General features: G+C 39.2%; 1 protein-coding gene across 1 annotated transcript; it reads left to right on the top strand.

Annotated features, from left to right (window-relative positions):
* The first annotated feature begins 908 nt into the window (after positions 1-908).
* Positions 909-16,579, top strand: ern2 (endoplasmic reticulum to nucleus signaling 2). The gene is given in 31 exon segments (XM_034687373.1): positions 909-931; positions 1,900-1,981; positions 2,533-2,556; positions 2,558-2,575; positions 2,577-2,622; positions 2,625-2,651; positions 2,736-2,772; positions 3,679-3,748; positions 3,833-3,905; positions 4,620-4,709; positions 4,712-4,741; positions 4,834-4,935; positions 6,535-6,594; positions 6,708-6,727; positions 6,729-6,807; positions 6,810-6,924; positions 8,218-8,296; positions 8,497-8,647; positions 9,804-9,940; positions 10,100-10,288; positions 11,643-11,787; positions 11,906-12,013; positions 12,102-12,201; positions 12,478-12,667; positions 12,762-12,858; positions 12,983-13,182; positions 13,277-13,424; positions 13,705-13,832; positions 14,015-14,138; positions 14,809-14,876; positions 14,973-16,579. Coding segments are annotated over 31 exon segments (2,943 nt in total). The 3' UTR covers positions 15,156-16,579.
* The last annotated feature ends 7,454 nt before the right edge of the window (positions 16,580-24,033 follow it).

Below are 24,033 nucleotides of genomic sequence, written 5' to 3'. Positions count from 1 at the left end.
AGGTTTCAGGGCTTAAAGAATATCATATTCGACTATGAGGACTCATCATGCAAAAATACAACAGCAGTTTGTGTAAAAACATAGTCATTAAATGTGAACATTTTTGAGATGTACTTGAAATTTTTTTGTGCTAAAACAAAGGGGAAAATTGGCAAGGTTGGCGTATTTATATGGTATGTTTACATTTTACTGGTCCGGCCCACTTCAGATCAACTCGGGTGTATGTGGCCCCTGTACTGAATGAGTTGACAACCCCTGACATAAGGGGTTAAATAGATCAGAAGGGAAGTAAATATACATATTTTCTAAATGTATAAAACAAATATACATATTATATATTACAAACAGATAGCAAGACATTAATAACAATAAATCTCTAGGTATAAGAAGGATTAGTCATCTTGTTACCACAAACTGTCTCTTTACTCTTTATCACAGCCTAATTTATCCATATATTTCATATTGTAATATAGTTTGGGCTAGTACTTTTCCTACGACTCTCCATAAAATTTTGCTCCTTCAGAAACGTTTTGTTAGGATGGCAACTCAATCGAAGCCACACGTCTCATCTGGTCCTTTGTTTCAGAAACTCCAGCTTCTTAATATCTATAACATCAATATCTTTCAAATATGTGTTTTTCTTTGTATAAAATACAACGTGAAGGGAATAAACCTGATCACTTCAAGTGATACTTCAAATTAAATTCACAGGTCCACTCTTATTCAACTCGTCAAACTTTATTTCTTCATCTTCCTAAATGTTTTACTTGTAGAAGTCAATTTTCACGTTTCAGGGGTAGCAAATTCTGGAATATTAATTCCAATGTAGCGAAAAACTGTTTATCTTTAAAATGTTATAAACGATGCTTGAAAAAACTTTTAACCACTGTTACTTAATTATACGCATCATGCTCAACCACATACTCATAAAGTAGGTGTCCATGCACATCATATTCATGTTTTGTACTTTTGAATTCTGTTGATGTAATAACTGTATTTATATTAATTGTTAATTTTGTATATTCTTATGTTATTTTATTTTTAGTATCAACTATAGCCTTTATATGTGTCAATTTAGTATTTCTTAATTCATTTTTGATATTAGAACTATTTGGGTGGAGGCTTCAAATAAGCTCTCTGAGTTTTCTGCCTCTTCCTGCACATTATATTATTTACCTTTGCTATTTTTTTGTATGTATTTTCTTTTAATTGTGCAAATAAATAAACAATAAACAATACACATTCAATTTACAAATAAATGTAAATATTGACCTGCAATGACAGCCCCTTCAAAATAAAACGTAGTAAAACAAACAGTAAAATCCCTCTAAAAGTTGTATTTAAACACAGCAGTCAAAGTACAAGAGTCCGTGGTGTATAGGTACTTTCCACCGATGAAGTGTCTGTGTATGGGACAGTGGAGAACAAACAATGACGCCCTCCACTACATTCTGCTGCACAAAAGTCTCTCTTGTTGTCATCACATCTGCCCCGCTGTCTCTTTCCACGTGTTCCAGTCGTTTCCATCGCCCCTCCCCCTTGTGTTCCGGATCTCTCCTCCTATTGGCCTATCCGCTCATCACTCCGGCGCGAGGCTGGAGATTGCCCCGCCCACTCCTTTTGCTTTGACAGTTATGTCCTGACGTCACCGGTTCCGTCCCAACACGGAAATATGGAACAGTGACAAGAACGGTGCGTTTGTTGTTGTTATAGTGAGTTTATTACAGCCGTTTGGAGTTTGCTCAAGTTTTTCACAGTGTTTTCACCCAGGTTTTTGATGATGTTTAACGACCTGTGCTAACTTTCTGACAATAGGAACACCAATGCGCATGGAAGTGGAGAGAGAGTTCGACCTCTAGTGTTGTCAGTTCAATAGCTTTAGTCCTCGCGTTTGTTCAGAGGAAGAGTCTCGGGGGGTAATGGGGGCTCCGAGACGCTGCTGCTGTTCTTCTCCTGCTGTCTGGAAGACAAGCTATTTCAGGTAAAGAACGTCATTCTGTGGCTGTGTTTGTTTTCTTGTTTTTTCTTGTTATTTATGCTGCAGTGGAGCCAACAAATGTATCCCACTGCGCCTCTGTGTCTATTTCAGGCTCAACTGAAGTGACCTGATATGATGGGCGTTTAAGTCTAAATTACCGAAGAAGTAATACTATCTGCTGTAAGGTCTTGGGTTGACGCAGCGTTTGGCCATGTTGTGCTGGCACCATAGTTTAAGTTGTGTGCTGCCATTTGCCCCCGTTAGTGGGTAAATATGGGAGCGGTGGACACTCAAATAAACACAGATAGTATACCGTGAAGTCTTGGTAGGAGGTGGGGTGTTTGAAAGGATATCCTGCTGTATGAGGAACACTATAATAATCATCAGAAACTACTGGTAGACCTGACACACCCACTCAGATACACACACCCTTAAACCACACTCATGCTGTCTGTCAGGCCATGCTAAATACCGGATACACGACACATGTGACTGAATCCCTGTCAGACAGCTGCTCTAACAGTCCTCTCTTTTTCTTTCTGGCGACCTGACAGGTTGGAGGGGTCAGGTCAGTCACCCCTACCAGAATCCCTCCTGTTTTGTCTCGACACTGGATGGTAGTCTGCCTGCAGTCTCCAAACAGTCAGGGACATCAAGTGGACCCTAAGAGAAGGTTCATATACCTTGATGTCAACACATGTGTCCTAATCCTATGTGTACTTTTTTCTCATGAAGTTGCTCTTTTGATTTCTTTCAGACCCCCTTATACAATTACCGGTTACCTCACAGAGTAAGTAACACACATGAAGAAACACTGCACATGCACACTTTGAAGAGGACTGAGTGTTTTTGGTGTTAAGTACACCTTTTCAGGTGTGGCAAGGCAAGTTTATTTATAAAGCACCATACATACAAAGAGCAATTCAAAGTGCTTCACAGAGTTAAAAACAAAAACCAGAACAGTAACAATCAACAGAAACATACAGCAAACACTGTCCGGACACGGACATTCAAATTTTATATGCTGCCAGTTATGTTTGATCTACTCTCTCTCTCTCTGTGACCTTATGTAACTTAACGTACATAGTAAATAGTGTTGGGTCTTATTATTTATTTAAATTAGGAGGGATTATTATAAATAATCAGTCCCCTTCACTGCTCTGAAGTCCGTAACTTGCAGAGGTCTAACTGTCCCGCCAGACACAGAATCACAACTGGTCTTGTCTTAACCGAATCCAATATCCAATTTAAAATATGACATTAAACAAACATGAGCTTGAAAATGTAACATATTTTAAAATCTAAGATCAAGAAAGAAAGAAAGTAAAATTAGATATGAAACTTCATTAAAACTCAGTTTGTTGAAAGAAATTAAAAGTTAGTAGTTACAGAAATAAAAACTAAGGTTTAAAAATGGGTTTGCATTCATTATTGAGCAGTGTAAGCAGCTAAAAAGAGGAATGTTTTTTAGTATGTTGGGTCTGTTTTTTAATTGGGAAGGATTATTTTAAATACCCTTCAATTATCAATTCATCTCAGAACTTCTTCCCAAGGATTAAGATTCGCACATTGAATCTTTTCTGTGTCGAGTTGCAGCTCGAAGCTGGCTCAGACCTTGGACACCCCCATAGGATTGTAAAATCTGACATTAAATTGAATATCTAACGCAGTGTACATAATTTTACCATTTTGCAGGCCAGGTTTTCCCTGCCGGACCCCAATGATGGCAGTTTGTATGTCCTGGGCGGCAAGCACAAGGAAGGCCTAATGGTAATAATAAATGCTTGTCTTTGTGTTTGTCTAGTTTTGTTTGTCAGTTTTCAAATTTCAACCCACTGTGTCAATATTTTGCAGAAACTGCCTTTTACAATCCCAGAGCTGGTTCAGTCAGCACCCTGCAGGAGCTCTGATGGTATCCTCTACACAGGTGAGGGCTTTGTTCCTGCTCCAATGTTTAATGTTGTACTTTGTGCAGCTAGTTCCACATTGTGCACTTGAATACACCAAGACTGTGCATACAACTCCATCACAACATTGCACCTTGAACTCTCACGGTCAGTCACAAAGTACAACACATTGTTACCTGCATGCTAGCCATCATCCTGCAAAGTGAGACTGGATTTAGTGTAACATACTTATCTGGTGATCTTGGTGTGCTGCAGCTGATATATTTGGATATACTAAATCATTTCTAACATACTAAAATTGCATTGTAGATGAGATTTGGAACACTCCCTGATTTAGACTTGGCATGATATAAGAAAATCTGCAATGTGCCAATCATTGTTAAGTATTGCATCATTGCAAGGACTTGGGGTAAATCAATGTATGATGTATTGAACATATTAGCTAAAGTTAGCAGTTCCTTGTTGTGTTTGCCCCTTCTGCATGTTTAAAAAAATTCCTCGGTGGGGCACCGTTGGCCTAGCGGTCCAAGCGTGCACCCCATGTACAGAGGCCCTAGCCCTTTTCACAGACGCTGTAGGTTCGATTCCAGCCTCGACATTTACTGTATGTCTTCCCCCCACTCTGCTCCCCACATTTCCTCTCTCTTCAGCTGTCCTGTGTTTGTTAGATATAGACTGAAATTGACAGACAAGACATATTAATGTTTGTTATACCTCTGTTGTGTGCACAAAAGGTAAAAAGCAGGATGTGTGGTTCGTGGTGGATCCTGAGACGGCGAGAAGCAAAACCAGTTTAACCACATCTGCCTCTGAATCCATCTGCCCAACACCCCTCTGCTCTACATTGGACGCACAGGTATGTCTCTCACACACACTCACACACACACAAACACACGCACTTGTATTTAAGCTTACATTTCAGAAACTTTGCACCTGCTTGTTTTCCAGAATACATGGTCACCATGTATGACACAAAAACACAGGAGCTGAGATGGAACGCCACGTACAACGATTACTCTGCTCCACCTTATGACGAGAAACTAGATTACAGTACGTCTGTCACACACACACACATCCCTGCACACAGTCAAATACACAAGACAGGTTATTAAGTAGCTACACCTACCACCTACATTTGTATAACTAAACGAATGACAGCCTAGCAGAACCTGTTTTTGATGCTGAAAAAATTCAAAAACTTAGAAATAACATGCTTTAACTGTGTGTGTAAACTGGTGCTTCCAGATGAATATGTTCTATAATAATAATAATGATAATAATGATAAGAATAATAAGAATAACTTTATTTGTATAGCACCCTTAAAATCAAATGTTTACATAGTACTTTGACAACCAAAGCATGGCAGGATTCAGAAGACAAAATAAACATTTGACACACAGAGTGGAGTGTAGGAATTGTGATAATGCAAAGACAAAATACAACGCAAAAGATTAACAAGAATAAACACAAATCAACAGAATAAAGTGGTGAGACAGTAGACCAATAAATCATTGTTGAAGAGGTGTTTCTTTTTTTGTTGTGACAAAAGTTTTTTTTATTATTTTTCACATTTCTACAACATCATAACGCAATAACTGACAGAACACATTATCCCCAAAGGACAATCAACAATGACAACAAAGAAATGGATCTGACAAAAACAAATCATTAAAATGAATAAAAATTACAAATAGACAAGTGTCTATATATGTACATGAATAAAAATAATAACAACAATAATAGAATAAATAAATAAAAATAATAACAATACATAACTTAAAAATGTACATTAAAGAGGTATTTCAAAAATGTATTAATTAATGAAATAGATAATAATAGAAGCATTAAAGGACAATGAAAAAGGTTTAAAGAATAAGGGACGACATCATATTGGAGAAAATAGAAAATGGAAAAGAATAATTAGTAACATTAAAATTATGAATGAAAAAGAAATAAAAAACAATAAGTAATTTGATAAAATTATCAAATAAAATTAAAACAATTAATTTGTTGGATAAAAACTAAAAATAATAATAAAGATAAAAGATGAAGTCACATAAAAGCAAGTCTGTAAAAATGGGTCTTAAGAAGATATTTAAAAGATGTCACTGACTCTGCGAGCCTTAGCTCCTCAGGGAGGATGTTCCAAAGTCGAGGGGCTCTGATGGTGAAAGCTCTATCTCCTTGGATTTGAGCCTCGACTTTGGAACGACCAGAGGTGCTCCACCTGAGGATCTAAGGCCGCGAGATGTTCTGTATATAAAATTAGAAAAGATATCTACTTATTTTTACAACAAACATACAACATTTAGTCATGCTATTTCATTCAAAGGTCCAGAATAGGTTTTCACCTTGTTTACTTTCATTAAAAATGAAATATCCCATTCAAGTGAAGTAAAATTAAAACTAGGGTTTGAAATATATACACATTATAAACATCAAAAGCAAACCTTGGTGTGCGCAACATCATGTTGAGTCGTGTGGAGTTTGATTTGTTTAGTATTAAAGATAAAGATGGATCAAGACAGAGTAGTGATATGAACTGAACTTCACCTCTAGAGTGAGAAATATGTGAAAGATTTTGTTAAATCTCTTGCAACAAATCAGAAAATGACCCCCCTGACGAGTCTGACCTGTTGCATTTTCAGAGATGGCCCATCTTGTGTCGAGTGGCGATGGTCTGGTTGTGACAGTGGACAGAAACTCAGGTAGGGAGAGGTGTGTGGTTTTTATTACCTGGATACCTTTTTTAACGTGTTAGGACGTGTTGTGTTTATTCATGTGACTCTGAATATTCTCTCTGAATCTCTACTGTGTAAAGGTGATGTCTTGTGGAGTCAGAAACTACGGCTCACCTGTCGTCGGGGTCTACCTGTACTCCGGCGGACTCACTGAGACACGCCCTCACCTGTCCCTCGCCATGGAACTCTCCGCTTCCTGACTTTCTCCCTCTGCAGCAACCAGGCAGACCTCCACTCTACACTAAAGTGGAGCTATCAGTTGTGAAGGAGCAGGCCACTGCCACAGTCAAAACTTGTGTAAGAGAAATAGTACACTTACACAAACTTACACACATAATTTATTACAGTGGTGACTAGATACCAGATTACTGAACAAGTCAGAGCAGGAGCCGCTGTGTCTGTCATATCGACTTACAGTTATTAGTTCAGTTTGCTTCCCTGTTGGCTGGAACTCAGGTTGAAGATAATTTTGGGGCCAAGCTGCCAGCCACTCAGAGACTTTCTGTGATAAATAGTGCAATAAAAGCAACAACTTTGATTGAAAGTGTCTTCTTCTGCTATCACTGAAAGCACTTGTACACTACCAGGAAACACCTTCTCATTCAAGGGTTTGTATTTATTTTAATTATTTGAAACACTGTAGATTAATACCAAAGACATCAAAACTAAGAAAGAAAATATTTGGAATTATCTAATTAACAAAAAAAAGTGTTAAACGAACCAGAATATGTTTTATATTTTAGATTCTGTAAAGTAGCCCCCCTTTTCCCTCCATGACAGCCTTGCACACTCTTGGTATTCTCTCAGTCTCCTTCATGAAGTGGTCTCCTGGAATGGTTTCTAATTAACATGAGCCTTGTCAAGAGTTCATTTGTAGAATGACTTGCCTTCTTAATGTGTATGAGACCATCACTTGTGTTGTTCAGAGGTAAGGTAACCATATTATTTCATAGTTTTGATGTCTTCAGTATTAATCTACAATGTCAAAAATAATTAAAATACATATAAACCATTGAGTGAGAAGGTGTGTCCAAACTTTTGACTGGTAGTGTATTTCTGAATGGCATGCATGTAAAGACATCTGGCTGCAAGTATTTTAAAAGACATGGCATTTTTGTAATGTTAATTGATATGTTGTGGTTTTTTTTGTTAAGTTTATTTTTGGGCTTTAATGGTTTTATAAGAGAATAGGACAGTGGATAGAGCAGGATCTGGGAAAGAGAGTGAGGAATAAGATGCAGATAAGGGTCATGGGCTGGAATTGAACGCAGGCCGCCTGCTTTAAGGACAATAGCCTCTTGACCACTAGACCAACCCCATACCCTAATATGTTGTGTTTTATGTCAGAATCTGTGTAATGGTGCTGCTGCCTGTCCAGACCAGAACACTGACACCGAAAAATAAATATGTAATTCCAATGAGACTCACAACTGTGCAAATCAAAGTGAATAGAAGCTTAATTACTACTTTATTGCCGTGGTAGTCCTGAAATGTGACAGTCATTTCTTGTTTTGTCTTATCCTGTCATGTTTTTTTTTTTCATCAGTACAAAATTATTTAAGGACTAATCTTATTTTTATTATCCTTTAGACACACTCTCTATGTGGGTAAACTGGACTCCCACCTCTATGCCTCCACTGCACTCGTCCATCAAGCGGTGTCATTAGTGGTAAGTTTAAACATACTTCTATTTATTATCACAGCACTGTTTAAACATGCAGTGTACTTAAACATCCAGGTGTCATGCTTTTGTGATCTCACCTTTTTCTTGTTGAGTACCCTTACAATGGTTACAGTGAATCAGTGTTAACAACACTGTAGATGTTTTTTGACCTGTGACATGGTTGTTGGTTTTTTTTGCCACGGTAGCCTCGAGGTCTGACCCTAGCTCGGATTGAGGGTCCATCGACGGCCGGAGTGACGGTCAGAGAACGAGGGGAGTGTGAAATCACGCCGTCCACTGATGTGCGCTACCCAGAAGGGACCACAAGCAGCCTGAAGAACCACTGGCTGTTAATAGGTAAACATGTAGACACTCAGCTCACACAGAAACCTTACTCGTGATATCGTAAGTCAATTAAAAGCTATCAAAAAAGCTGTGGGGGTTTGTCGAAGGCAAGGCAAGGCAAGGCCAGGCAAGGCTAGGCAACTTTATTTGTATAGCGCAGTTCATACACAAGGGCAACTCCTTGTGCTTTACATTAAACATTAAAAGCTTTGGAAACATTTGGACAAGCATAAAAGAGCACAATTAAATAAAAAATATATAAAAGAGGAAAGAAAATGAAAATTAGAAACTATATTAAAATAAAATTAAAATTTGCATTTAAAAAGAGTTAAAATAAGCTAAGATAGGAAGGCAGTGGCAAATAAAAAAGTCTTAACCTCAGCTAGTTCTGTAAAATGTCTTATTAACTGAATGTATTTTCCTATAAACCTGTTTCCTGCCAGGGCAAGCTGATATTGATCTGTGTATTTAAAAAAATATTGATGAAGAAGTGTTACTTTGAGCTGGTTGCATGAATAAGTTTTTTGTTAAAACAATCAAATATTGCAGAAATGTTCTGTTCTGCTCTGCATCTTTTAATGAAAGGCATATGTGAGTTAAAGATTACCCTCAAGGTTAAATTCTCTTAATAGTGTGGTCTACACTCATAAAACATTTTAGAATAGTTCAGTTTTTAAAAGGTTTGCACAAGTGAAAAAGGACAAAAACTTCTCAGAAAACTGAAATATCTCTTTTATTAATTGACCCGACAAGAAGGTAACCCCATCCTGTTTCCAGTCACTAACACAACGCAACTCATTTTTATTTATAAAGCACCTTTCTTACAATAACAGCAATAGGTCAAATAATTTGGGGCTAAAACAAGATAGAGGAAAGTAATATGGAATACTTACAAATTAAAATAAAATAAAATCATTACAATAAAATCAATAAAATAAAACCAGAGAAATACCAGACAAAAAAATAATAAAACCAATTAAAGTTGAATTAAATTAAAATGAAATAAAATAGATAAAATAAAAATGATGCTAAAACAATGGTGATAATAGTAATAATGCTGTCCGGTGCTTAAAAGAAATGACTCAGATTTAAAAAGCTAAGTCTTAAGTTTACTTTTAAAAACACCCACAAACACTCATTTAGCTCTTTGTGTCTTTACGTGGCTCAGGTCATCACGAGCTCCCTCCAGTGGCTCACACCACCATTCTGAGGGATTTCCCAGCCAGCCTTCATCCCTCCGGCAAGACAGTCATCCCCACTCAAAAAACCACCCCCCCATGTCCCTACTACTACGACGAGCGCTATGTGAGTCAAAGCTATGTCTATGTGTGGTCAGTGTATCACAGGAATCATATCAGACAATAATCCTCTTCTGTCCATCATAGTCTACTTCAACTGTAAAAAGTGAAACCCCATCATACGTCCATCGTTTCTCATCATTGTTATTGTTTTTGTGTCCTTCAGCTCAGGACTGGCACTGATGGCCATGGTGACAGTGATGATACAGGAAAAGAGGGTGATGGGAAGAATACAGAGCAGACCCCGAAACCGATTACTGTGCTGCCTGTCTTTATAACTCAAGACCGTCTCACTCTGGCTGTTCTGACGCTGCTACTGGGAGGATGGCTGGCATTCGCGCTTACATACCCAGTTGTGAGTGTGTCTCATGTCTGTCTCATCCAAAGAGATATTTTAATGTAGATTTGCTCATATCTGGGAGCACCTGCTTTGTGTACATGCTGAAAAAAAATTTGTGAGTATTTTATCCTCAGTTATTTTTGGACACATACATGACCACCAAAAAGTTTGGACACACCTTCTCATTTAATGGTTTTTATTTATTATAATTATTTTCGACATTGTAGATTAATACTGAAGACATCAAAACTATGAACAATCTGGTTTTGCCATAATATGGATTACAACAGTCGTCAAATAGGGCTATCCATTGTGTACTAACCCTACCTCTGAACAACACAACTGATGGTCTCAAACACATTAAGAAGGCAAGTCATTCTACAAATGAACTCTTGACAAGGCTCATGTTAATTAGAAACCATTCCAGGAGACCACTTCATGAAGGAGACTGAGAGAATACCAAGAGTGTGCAAAGCTGTCATGAAGGGAAAAGGGGGCTACTTTACAGAATCTAAAATATAAAACATATTCTGGTTTGTTTCAAACTTTTTTTGTTAATTAGATAATTCCAAATATTTTCTTTCTTAGTTTTGATGTCTTTGGTATTAATCTACAGTGTTTCAAATAATTAAAATGAATATAAACCCTTGAATGAGAAGGTGTTTCCAAACTTTTGACAGGTAGTGTAGCTGGAGAGGTTGATGATATTCTGTGAGTTTTTGATATCTTAAAAGTCAACATATAGGGCATTTGCCAGCAAACACAGGAAAGATGAAGACTTCAAGAGATGTCCTGAACATGGATGGGATACATTTTTTTTTATCAGATGCTTTCAACCACTGTTTTTAGGCAGCAAGAGTCACATAATTTACTTTGGAGAGGACATTGAAGGTGTGCTTAACTGTCATTTATATGGATATGTTGGTCCACAAAGTGCTGCACAGTGATGGTTAGCTCTGTTACCTCACAGCAGGAAGGCTCCTGGTTTGAATCCCGGCTGGTATGGGGCTGCAAGTTTGAATGTTCTCCCTGTGCATGCATGGGTTCCCTCTCCACACTCCTGCTTCCTCACACAGCCAAAAAACATGTCCATTAAGTTAACTGGCCACTCTTAATTGCCAGCAGGTTTGACTGTGAGAGTGTTGTGCATTAATAAATGTTGCAGTCCCAATGTTGTTGTTAAGTCCATACCAAATCAACAAGCCAAACTGTTAGAATTAAACCTTTTCTGAGGCTTTATGTGATTTTGATCTGTTTAGGCTCTCAGTGATTTTTTTAAAAGGATGTGACATGTTGACATTTTTCAGTTCTCAAACTCAGTTGTTCTAAAATCAGTCATTGTGACCTGTTTGCGTGTTTGTTTCTCCAGCGAGCAGCTCAGCAGCTTAAAGCTCAAAGGCAACTTGAGGAGGCTTTGGAGTCTCGTCTCCAGAGGATGCAGACATACACGCAGACAAACACACAAGCAGTTTCATCAGACACCAACATCTCTACGGCCGTAAACCTCTCCAGTAGTAAGTCACTCAACCTTTCTGTTGCTCTGTGTTTTTTCTGTTGACAATGATTAAATATTAAATCATGGAACCCTTCTATTGCATGTTTCTTGAAGTGAATTTCCATCTTTCTTTCCAGACTCTCAGGCTGCTCCTGCTGATCCTCCACCCAGTCCTCATTCTCCTCACAGCAGCAGCTCCTCAGACGGTAATAAAAATGGCACAGCCGGGCCAACACCTACAGCAGGTAACAGACCAAACAGTTCTGTGAATGTTATCCTCTTCTGCTGCTCATTATTAACACGTGATTAACATCTCGCTGCCTCATTCTCTAGCTCTCGCAGAAGGAAACAGTGAGGAGGTGCATGTGGGTAAAATCTCCTTCAGTCCAGCAGAGGTGCTTGGACACGGCACAGCGGGAACGTTTGTCTTCAGGTACAGTATGTCATGAGGTGCATAATGGTTTTACTCATACATTGATGTCTTACCATTCAGTTTTCTGTTTGTGTATCACCTTAGGTTTTTAATTTCTTGTGTTGAAGGTTTCTGTCAGCTAAAATAATGCAAAATGTTCCAGTCTCCACACATACACAACTTTGAGTTTAAAGGTTATAGTATAAAATCTGTGGATTAGAAAAAAATACCCAAACTGTTGCTCTACTTGTGTGTTTCCCTCTTGTTTTATTTGTGTTGTCATGTTTGTGACTTCAGGGGTAACTTTGATGGACGTCATGTTGCGGTAAAGAGAATACTTCCAGAGTGTTTTGAGGTAGCAGAGCGGGAGGTGCAGCTCCTGAGAGAGTCCGACACACACCCCAACGTCATCCGATATTTCTGCACAGAGCGAGACCGCCTCTTCACGTACATCGCCATTGAGCTGTGTGCTGCAACCCTGCAGCAGGTTGGTTGGTTGTCTGCGTCTATTGTTTATTTCTGAAGTTTTTTTAAATGACGTAACTGAGAGATGCTTTTTACGTTTTTTTATTCCTGTGCAGTATGTGGAGGAACCATCTCGCTTTCCAGAGCTGAGTCCCATAATTCTGCTGGAACAAACCATGTGTGGCCTCTCACATCTCCACTCACTCAACATAGGTCAGAGAAACAGACACTCACAGACACGTTCCCCCCAGAGAGCTAAAAAAAAACAGCTGCCCTTGACAAATAAAAGGTTTTTTCTCCCTCTCCTCATTTCCATTTTTCTTGATTCTTCCTTTAGTCCATCGTGACCTGAAGCCCAGAAACATCCTCCTCTCTGGTCCCAGTGCACTAGGCCGGGTCCGAGCTCTCATCTCTGACTTTGGACTCTGTAAGAAGATCCCAGACGGTCGCTGCAGCTTCTCTATGCGCTCAGGAATACCTGGAACAGAAGGGTGGATTGCTCCTGAAGTACTGCGGGACACTCCTGGCAATAAACCTGTAGGATTCAGACACCAGTTTTACATCACATAGTACAGTTACAGTTTTTATTTTTTTAATCCTTGATCAATGTTTACCTCTCTTCTCTCAACAGACAGCAGCAGTGGATGTTTTCTCTGCAGGCTGTGTGTTCTACTACGTGGTCAGCAGGGGGCAGCATCCTTTTGGTGATTCACTGAGACGACAGGTCAACATCCTGTCAGGAGAATATTTACTCTCGCATTTTATGGAGGATATACATGGTGAGACTCAAACATCACCTTTTCTGGTATTGAATGACCTGCTCTTAAACTCTTCTTAGCCAACAATCTACCTTCTTTTCAAATACACTCAATGCTCAGAGTATTTATTTCTGTCTCTTAAACCTGTGAGATAGGACTTCACTTCCATCATCACTCTCTTTTATGATTATAAAGACGTTTAGACTTTGAGATCATACAGACGAATGTTGGACAGGTTTGGTAAGACAAATTTTAAGATCAAATAATGAAAACCTAAAAACTTGTGTCCCTCTGAAATCAGATGACGTCATAGCCCAGGATCTGATTGAACAAATGATCCACACTGAGCCAAAGTCCCGCCCCTCCACCGCCTGTGTCCTCAAACATCCTTTCTTCTGGAGCCCCGAGAAACAGCTTCTCTTCTTCCAGGTGTGATATACCATTTAATCCAGATCACACAAAGCAACATCTGTCCCTCTTGGGTTATTTTTTACGCTTGCGTGGAAAAAGTTATTTATTCCTGGTTTAAAAATGCAGATTTTTAATTTCCTGATGACTAGCACTCATTTGTAACATCTTATTTGTGTCTCTGTGTTTGTGTGTGTGTGCAGGATGTGAGTGACCGGATAGAGAAGGAACCAGCAGACAGTCAGATTGTGCTCAGACTGGAGACTGCAGGAAGAGCAGTGGTTCGAACCAACTGGAGAATGCATATTTCTGTGCCGCTACAGACAGGTACTCACATCAAGAGCTGCGTTTCTACTGCAGAAACTTCTAACTTCTAAGAACGTCAATGCATTTACATTTTTAACGCATCTAAGGTACCTGCTCTGGAGTAGCAGTTGCATAGGGATTGTTTTTCGATTAACATGCAACAAGTGCTTTTAGTAGAAAACATAAGTGCTGGTACCCCCCTATTTACCTGTAAATTATTAGTTTTACAGTCTAAATTTGTCCAGGTTGTTTAGACCTGAGTGGTAACAATTGATAACTAGTGGCACTAAAGGTCCTGGGTTTTTCAGTGGAAATGCAACTTAAGTACCACAAAACTGCCCTGATTGCACCTGTGCAGGTCTTCAAAGCCACAAATGGTCTTTTCTTTTAAGAAAGTATGTAAAGTGAATTTGGTATGCACAAATTATTAATGTAAAACTAAAAATACTAATAATTATATGAAGAATAAACCAAAATAATAATAATAAGTTCAATTATTTTGAGAAGACAGTCGATAGAAGAGGAAACTGGGGAGAGAGAGTTAGCAAGGGCCTCAGGTTGGAATGGAAGAAGGGCCATACACTGTGAGGACTATGGCCTCTATACATGCAAAGTGCATTTTAACCTTCAGGACAAACAGGCACCCCCTCTAATGTCATTTTGGCAATATTTCTTCATCTTTACATTTCAGACCTGAGGCGGTTCAGGACCTATAAGGGAAACTCAGTCAGAGATCTGCTGCGAGCCATGAGGAATAAGGTCAGACTTACACACTAATGTTTCACATTTCAACAGAGACACTTTTAAATATCAATATGTGTTTGACCTCACATACATATAAACTTCATGTTACAGAAGCACCACTACCACGAGTTACCCCCAGAGGTGCAGGAGACTCTCGGCGAGCTGCCCGAAGGCTTCATCAGCTACTTCACCTTACGGTTTCCACGATTACTGATGCACACCCACGCTGCACTGCACATCTGTGCCCAAGAGAGACTGTTTCACCCCTACTATCTGCCCCCTAATGCTAAGTAGCATTAGCATGACCCTGCACTCCTACTCATTCACTGTACATTGGCGTACTGTTTTTCTAAGCTCAGCGCCCCGTTACTGCTTTTGTAAAGCCCAAACTGTTTTTAGAGGAAAATACTGTGCTGTGCTAAAGTTTTATATGCTTTGGGTGTTTTATAGATTAATTTTATTTTTACTGCAATTATGGATCATGAAATGATTTTAAAGACAGACTCAGAAGCACGCTGAGTGCAAAGGTCCAGAAAGGAATATATATTTGATACACTAATAATACGTCTAGTATCGTCACTCCTTCAAAATAAAAGATGTGATTGTGCCAGTTCAATAAGTCATAGACATGTAATCTCCTCTAAACAGATACAGGAATCTGTGTATTTTGAAAACTATATTTAACTACTCAACACATCAGAGTATTCTGTCTTCTACTGGATAGTGGTGGACATATCTTATTTAGATCGTAGTCCACTTGTCATTGTTGGTTTTGCCTAACAAGTGAAGAAACTAACCCAAAAGTGCACTTAATGCAATAGTTTATGAGAATAACAAAAATATTTGCATATCTGATAGATAAAACACTAATTCTTTGGCCAAATCCACCAGAAAAAAAAATGTGTTTACAGTTTTGATATTTAACCATTTGAAAAATGTAAAGTTTTTACTTGATAAATGATATCAAAGAGGAAGGATGTAACTGAGCAGAGAGAGGTATGTAGTGCAATAGAGTGACTGTGATTTAAAAATGGATGAGACAGTTTAAACTTTATGTTACAGGAAAATAAAAGACAGTTATTTTATAATGATATATATGTGGAATCAATTACAAACAGTGTGCTTAAATTAAATTAAATTACAGCGCTGTTACTACACACACTGGACAACAGGTATCAGAAAAAAGCTTGTGTTGCTGTTTCATGTACGGTGTTAGGAGGCTACATGTCGTAAAAGAAGACTGCTATCTGTTTCATTAGTTAGAGAGAATTTACTTCCCTTGTCCTCAACTCTGATGTGCTTCTTTCAGCTCTTCTGTAGAAAGTGCCAAAGACTCCTCAGATTGACTCTGCTGTCTGTTTGATGTGTTTAATGTGATTGTTTTGTGTTGTCTAATGTAGCTACATTGACTGAAGAATGTAACAAGACTTCTTTTCACAAACGTAACAATGGGAGGGGCCTTGCTTTGTAGGTTTTAACAGAAAGAGAATTTGTACACTCCTGAATGTTGACATGGCTTGATCATATCCAGCCTCCCACTGCCACTCCGAGTCATGTGAAAACACTGACTGTAACCACTGGATGAAGGGATGTTTATTGGTCTGTAGTAGAGTGAATGATGAAGAATCTAACTTTTGTACTTTTTTTGAATGAACTCATTAAATTGATGCTTTGGGTGTGCCAAAGAATAAAGGAAAATCACGTTTGTACAGAGAAAAGGGAAACATTTTTTTCTGCTTACACACAAAACAGTTGATGTCAATGAGATCCAAACAGAATGTCCAATCTTTGTGCGTCAGACCACAGTTTTCCACTTTGTAAATGCGCTCAGGTCCAGAAAACTTGCCTGTGTTTCTGGATCATGTTTATTTTTGGTTTCCTCTTTGCTTGGTGCAGTTTGAACTGCACTTGTGGATGCAGCAACAAACTGTATTCAAAGACAATGGTTCTTGAGCCCATGCAGTGATTTCCACTGCAGAGTCATGTTTGTTCTAAAAGCAGTGCCGCCTAAAGGCCTGAAGATCACGGCCATGTAGTATTTGTTTTTGGCCTTGTCCCTCTAGTACAGAGATTTCTCCAGATTGTACACTGAGGAACATTATTCTGAAACTATTGTGCTCTGTGCTCTCCCAGTCTCTTCCCATCTTTACTTCAAAGAGACTCAGCCTCTCTAGAATGCTCTCTTCATACCCAGTCATGTTGCTGACTTGTTGCAAATCAACCTAAGTACATTGTAGTTGGGAGATGTTTCTCTTGGTGTATTTGGTATGCTTCACTTTCAGAGAAATGTAGAGAATAGAGAGTGTGGGAAAGACAAATCTTACTTTAAAATGTTTTTTGTAATGCCTTGAAAACACGTTTCTCAATACATTGCTTCTAACGAGCTACTGAGTCCCCTTATGTTTGAAGGAACATTTTATTTTTTATAAGTTTTTGTTAATTTAACATACTCTATATCTTATCCACTTTCCATACTTCAAAGTGACATGAAAACTTGGAGATTTAATCCTGATGGGCTTTCTTCCACAGTTGAGATGCTAAAGCAGGGTGTCAAACATATGGCCAGGGGGCCAAAACCGGCCCGCCAGAGGTTTCAATCCGGCCCGGGGATGACTCTGCAAAGTGAAAAAATTTCAAAGAGTAGGCTTTTAAGAGTAAGCTTAAAACTTTCCTTTTTGATAAAGCTTATAGTTAGAGCTGGCTCTGGCTTAGACCAGCTTTTGTTATGCTGCTATAGGCCTAGACAGCCAGGGGAACTGGCGCACTGACACACTGGGATCCTAGCTCACCCCCTTCCCCCCAACCCCCTCATCACTTACTTAAACTCTGCCTGTCCCATTGAAAGTTACTAACCATAGACCTTTATGGTATATTCTGGAGTCCCTGAGCTCCATTGTCTCGTAGGTCCCTCTGAGCTGCGGTAGGCATCCTCCTGCTGCGGACGTTCTGGACTCCAGCGGCAACAGCTTCTACTACTCGTCTCATCACTATCACCTCTCTCTCTTACTCCCCTCTATCCCTCTTTAAAGAACCAACTTGGTCGAGGCATGATGGCTGTCTAACATGAGTCTGGTTCTGCCTGAGGTTTCTGCCTGTTAAAAGGAAGTTTTTCCTAGCCACTGTAACAAGCTAAATACTGCGAAGTGCAATGCTCATGATGGATTAAGGTGGGGTCAGACTGAGTCTTACCCTGTCTTGAAGTTGGGTCTCTGTTCATAATTTGACATAGAGTGGTCTAGACCTCCTATGTTTCTAAAAGCGTCTTGAGATAACGTTTGTTGTGATTTGGCGCTATACAAATAAAGATTGATTGATTGATTGATTGACAAAGACTTTAACTGCAATTCTTCAATCAAAGTAACTTCTATTTCAAATTGATCCTCTGGGGTCACATAAAATCAAAGTGCTGACGGAGCACTATATGTGAACTTGTCACAGCAGGGTCCACAATCTTAGCCACGTGTTGTGCGTGTGCTTTCCATACATGTGCATGCGTCACAGGTGCGCTCCGTCACTACTAGCACTACACCTCTGCATACAACACTGTCCAGCATGCAAACTGTTCAGGCTGGAGCTTAGGGGTCCACAATAGTCAAGTTTACCTTCATTATTATAATCTATCTGTTTTTCATTTCACTCTGTCAGGTGAATGTGTGCTGTGTGTTTGATGTGTTCGCAGCAGGTTTCATTGCTTAAAGAGTAAAATATTCGGCCCACTATGAGACTCATCATGACGAAAAATACAACAGCTGTTTTTGTAAAAATATAGTTCATCAAATGTGAACATTTACAGAATGTATTTGTACTTTTTTGCACCAAAACAAAGGGAAACATTTGAAGTTTTCATTATTTATAGGTTATTATGTTATGATTTTACTGGTCCGGCCCACTTCAGATCAACTTTGGCTGTATGTGGCCCCTGAACTGAAATGAGTTTGGCAACCCTGGTGCTAAAGGCTTGAAAACTTTTCAGCGATTAATAATAACCCTGACTGATAAAAGCATGTTTTAAAAGTCTGGAGATTTGAGTCATGTAGTCTGGTGGTTATTTTACTTTTTAGTAGAAGTAGTGGAGAAACCTCCCTCTGGTAGTGTTGATCAATAACTGAAAGAATAATTGTGTTCTTGCCTTCATCCACAGAGTAAATTATGCTTTCTGAGACATTTATCACTCTGCATTATATCCAACGATAAAATCTATATTTCCCCCACTCCATAAAACATCCTTTATTTCCCAGTTTTAAGATGCTGTCAATGTAAATAGACAAACTTTTATTTATATCCTGTTGTGGTTTCTCCTTTATGTAGAAACGTGTGAGCTATGAGCCATACACTTCTTTTATTTCTTTATCAGGATCTCCATTAGCACCATCAGAAGCTTTTCTTTCAGGGATCTCAACACTCAAGTGAAGTCTAAAGCAGGAAGTGTCATGCTTCTATTAATTATATGTTGCACAATAGTGATCTTGCAGGCTGAGCTCATGCTGTTCAGTTTAATCACAACAAGAGCTTCACTTACTCATGATGAGGAGTCACATTTACTGATGGGAACAGAAAGGAAAATATCTTTAACATGACCGAATGTTGCAAACAAAGTCAGGAAAAAGTGCAATCAATAAAATAATATTACTTCAGAAAACATCAGATGTAACTGATATTTCTCTGAGAAGGTGAAAAATAGTACAAAAACTACAGAAATAATTTCTGTAATGTTTACTCTAGCTCAGGTTCTGTTTGATCAAAAATGTGGTTTTGAAGTTGAGAGCGAGGGCATGAACTGTCGAACAGCCTCCACATTAAAGTGTTGCATTACTCTTTTGTGACAGCAGAGGGAGACATCCATCAAGTTCATCTCTCTTTCCATTTTCCAAACCACCTTTCTCTTGAGGAACAAGCAAGCAAGACTTGCTTGTATTACTTATTAATGAACTGATTCCATATGTTTGGATTTCTTGGTATAAAATGCATGAAGTGAGAGTTATTTTGTATGCATCTGTTTTTAGTTTTTTGTCTATCTTACATCCATGTGCAAGTGTTTATCTGTTGGGTTCATCTCCCTGGATTAACAATCGGCCCACAAGGCTCTGCTACGAAAGAGAGAAAAAACACGTCCTGCAGAACAGATAAGATGCCAGGAATCACAAAGTCAAATCCACTGTCAGTGTGAACCAAAACAGAAGTGGTTTAATGATGCAAAGGCCCGGGGTCCAGCGATGTGTCATGGCCAAATCATCAGCTAATGAACCCCTAGTTGTTTATATTTCACTGCATGATTCAAGCCTTTGGTGTGTGTGTGTTTGTGTGAGTGGAGAGTCAGAAACCGAGGGAGTACTTGTCTCATTATTAAAAATCAGAGTTCAGCTGTAGGTCCAATCAAAACAGCCTCAGAGAAACATCAGTATAACCAGAATCATGAGACCAATTTGCTTACACACATGCAGCCGTATACACACTCCCACTGAAACCCACACACACTCATTAATAAACAACTTAGGTCAATGTATACCACAGCAGCTGTCCACAGACCTCTCTCATTCCTCCAATATTTCTTAAATCTACTTCTGTTATCAAGAAATAAATAACCAATCAAACTATATGGGTTAAAAATGAAGGAAGGCTGCATTTAAGTTGATGTTTGTGATCTGGCTGGTTGAGCAGCTCATTTAGGCCAGGGGTTCCCAAACTTTTCAACCCACAAACCCCCAAAATATCGGTGTGAAAGACTTGTGACCCCCCACTGTCCCTCAAAGTGATTTAATGTGACTTCATTTAGCTGGTCTGCAGAAAATTAGCCTACCTATATGAGCATGTGGCTGTGTTTCCTGTGCCGTCATGAAATAACCTACTGCAAGTGATGCTTTTGATATTAACTGTTAACTAACCCTAAACTTAGGAGTCATCTGGCAAAACTAGAGGCAGAAAACTCATTACATTTTCTATTTTCAAGGTTTTATTTCAAGTTAAGTTACTATTGTTGTCAATATATTTTACTGTAATGGGTTAAATATACTTTTTTTTAGATAACTTTAATAAAAAACATTCTGGAAGACATCTCCCGACCCACACTTTGGGAACCCCTGATTTAGGCTAGCATCAACGGTCGGTAGATGATTGCTAGGTCCTTGTTTAAGTATTGCAACTTCTTCATGGCTGCAAAAGTGTTGTTCGATTATTCTATTATGGTTCGAAAGCTTTTGCAGCCAGCCTCAAGTGGACACTCAAGGAACTGCAGTTTATTGCACTTAACCTTCCTATTATCCTTCGGGTCAACATAATTTTTTGGCTTCATATTTCATGAATTTTCCTAATTTAATGGGGACAACTGGGAAAACAAAATTAAAATGTTGTTATGTTCCAATTTCCTTTACACACATTTGTTTTAGCTGTTTTGGATGATATTGAGGTCACTATAACCAAGGACACTTCAGCATGTGACTGCAGGAGCTGGGATCGAACCGCCAACCTTTAAATTGAGACCTAATATTTCCAGCCACCATGTCTCTAAAGATATTCAATGATTTGTCCTGTGTCATATGTTTTGATAACACAGAAACAAGGCAGGGCCGACGAGAGCATGACAAACTCGCAGCAGTTTGATGTTCTCTTTTACAAATAAAGTCCTTCTGAATGCTTTAAATTGTGTTTATGCTTCAAATATGTTTTATTTAAAGGGCTATTTAGGTAGTCAGCAAAGAAACATAAAGTACCTGACACATAAACCTGGGTAATAATCAGTTTCTGGAGGTTTAAATTTATGGGTTCAAACTGACCCCCAGGATAAAAGATATTAGTAAATTTGAGGGTAACAGGAGGGTTAAGCATTGGCTTCATTTTTCAACACTGGAGGTTGCTGTTTGCCGGGTATAACAGAGACATATACTACGGCTCCAACTTATCTCTGCTGAGCTGAGCTGACCCTCCATAACATCACCAACACAAAATTTCAGCACCTGTCATGGGGGTTAATTTGGCTTCACTATTTTGGAGGTGGAGATGCACCATCCATCTTTATATACAGTCACCGTGTTGTTTCTTTTGGGTTTGTGGTGGTTGAGTTGTTACAGCAGGTTGCTGGGGGATTTTTGTGGTCTTTGCTGTTGAGTTAAAGGACCTTCTCTTTGTTTTTCTCCAGATAGTGACTCTATTCAAAACCGCCTGCTATTCTAGTAGTATCTACTGATTTGTCCAAAATTCAACATGTAGTACATGAACAATAGCAAATTTGCTGTATGCCAAAAGTGTCCGGATGACGTGCGGATTCCTCAGTATGCATCAGATGACGAACACCGCGATAACGAACCGCTTTTTATTTTTTCTTCTTTTTTGACGATGGTCGCTCTGTTTTTAGGTGTTGTGAATATTATTAAATTCCATATAAACCACTTCTTAACTTTTTGAATCATAGGTGGATGCTAACGAAGCAGTTTCACGATCATCTTGGCCATTGTTTACTTCCGCTTTCTGAACCCGGAAATCCAGTGACGTCTGACTCAGCATACTGCAGAGAAGTCATACTACATACTACTTTTAAACCCAGTATGTATACATAAGTAGTGTGTAGCAGGCAGTTTCAAAAACAGCCAATGTCTTTTTTTCTTTGTTTTTATGCTAGCTGCTATGTTGATATTTAAGGTTTATTAGGTGCTCATGTGTCCTGATTGGGGCCCAGGTGTCACTGTGATTTCTTTAGGCTTTATGAGATTGGTTAGACGGTTGCTGTGTTGTTGCTCTGGTGTCAATCTCATAGCTTTACTGGCTCAAAGTTGGTCAACTTGTTTCTTACATTTTTACATTTTGAGTGAAAGCAGGGTTAGCTTTTTGGTGTTACATTTACAGTTGAAGTAAATAACTGTTTGTTTGTTTATCCAGACAGCCTGCACAGCCAGTGTAAGGCGACCATGTACCTCAGAATGACTCTAACATATTACATGTTAATTAAAGCTAATTAGATGTTAATTTAAAAATGTAAACATACAAAAAAAATAATTAATGCAGGCACTTGAAGTCCAAATCAGCCATTGAGCTCTGTAGTTTTGGTAATGAACATAAAATAAAGTTAAGTTCCATTTAACGAGCACACACTCACACACATGTTCAGGCCAAACACTACACACACAAATAGCGCGGTGCAACTTGAGGACAAAATGTCCTGCACCCTCTCTGCCTCTTTAAACCGAGGCTTCCTTATGTTTCAGAGACCACTGGGGATATGTTTTTCTGCTCCCTGCTTTTCCCTCTCATCTCCTTTGTAGGATACCACGGGAGGCGGGTTTGGGTTTCTCTGATGTGTATGTGTATGTGTGTGTGTGTGTGTGTGTGTGTGTGTGTGTGTGTGTGTGTGTGTGTAGGAGAGGGGGATTGAAACAGGCGGAGGGATGTCGTTCTTACAGTCTCTCCATTTTGGGATCAGGACAGGAAGTGGGCTCAACAGAGGAAACATGACCTCCTCCCCCTCCTCCCTCCCTCTATCCTCTTACTTTTTCTTGTATTCCCTCTTCCTCCCTTTGTCTGTCCCTCCCCCAGTCTGTGCCTACACATTCACAGGGTCATTTTTGTCTTTTTCGGGCCGTCACATGCATGTGTGCGGTATGTGTGTGTCTTTAAATTACATTCTGCTCACATCCTGTATAAATAAATCCATGTAAACCAGTGAGTCCTAAAACAACGTTAAAGCTCTGCTCTGCTTGTTTCTGGGCTCCCTCCCTCTCTCCTGAGACTTGCAGTCTGTTATGTATCAGAGCTGCTCTGATTAAAAGCCAAAGCAAAGGTCAGACTCTGCTGGGTAACTGAGATATCGCCTGGCTTCAGCTTTGCTCTCATACCCAGTGGTCTGATGAGCCTCATATTACATGATGTAGAAGAAGAGCCCTCAGTCTGCCTTCAGGCACCGCATCAGTCTGATAGAAGTTATCAGAAGTCTCAATCCTCTGCTTGCCCGCCTTGTGGGAAGAGCGACCCGCATTCATAAAACCACCCCCGGACGTAAGAAAAGAAAAACATGTTAGGCTTTATTTTTCCCCACATCTCCAACTTCAGTTTCAAATTCTCCTCCATCCCCCTCTACTTCCCTCTCTCGGCTAATCTCTCAAGCTCAGGAGGTCTCGACCCCTTTGCTTTGCAGTACACACACTCAAACACACACAGACGCCCACTCTGAGAAAATAAAGAAACA

Source organism: Notolabrus celidotus, chromosome 7 (genome assembly GCF_009762535.1).
Source record: "Notolabrus celidotus isolate fNotCel1 chromosome 7, fNotCel1.pri, whole genome shotgun sequence".
Classification (NCBI taxonomy): Eukaryota; Metazoa; Chordata; class Actinopteri; order Labriformes; family Labridae; genus Notolabrus; species Notolabrus celidotus.
The sequence above is the reverse complement of the archived record's forward strand: the minus strand, read 5'-3'. Positions and strand labels throughout refer to the sequence as shown.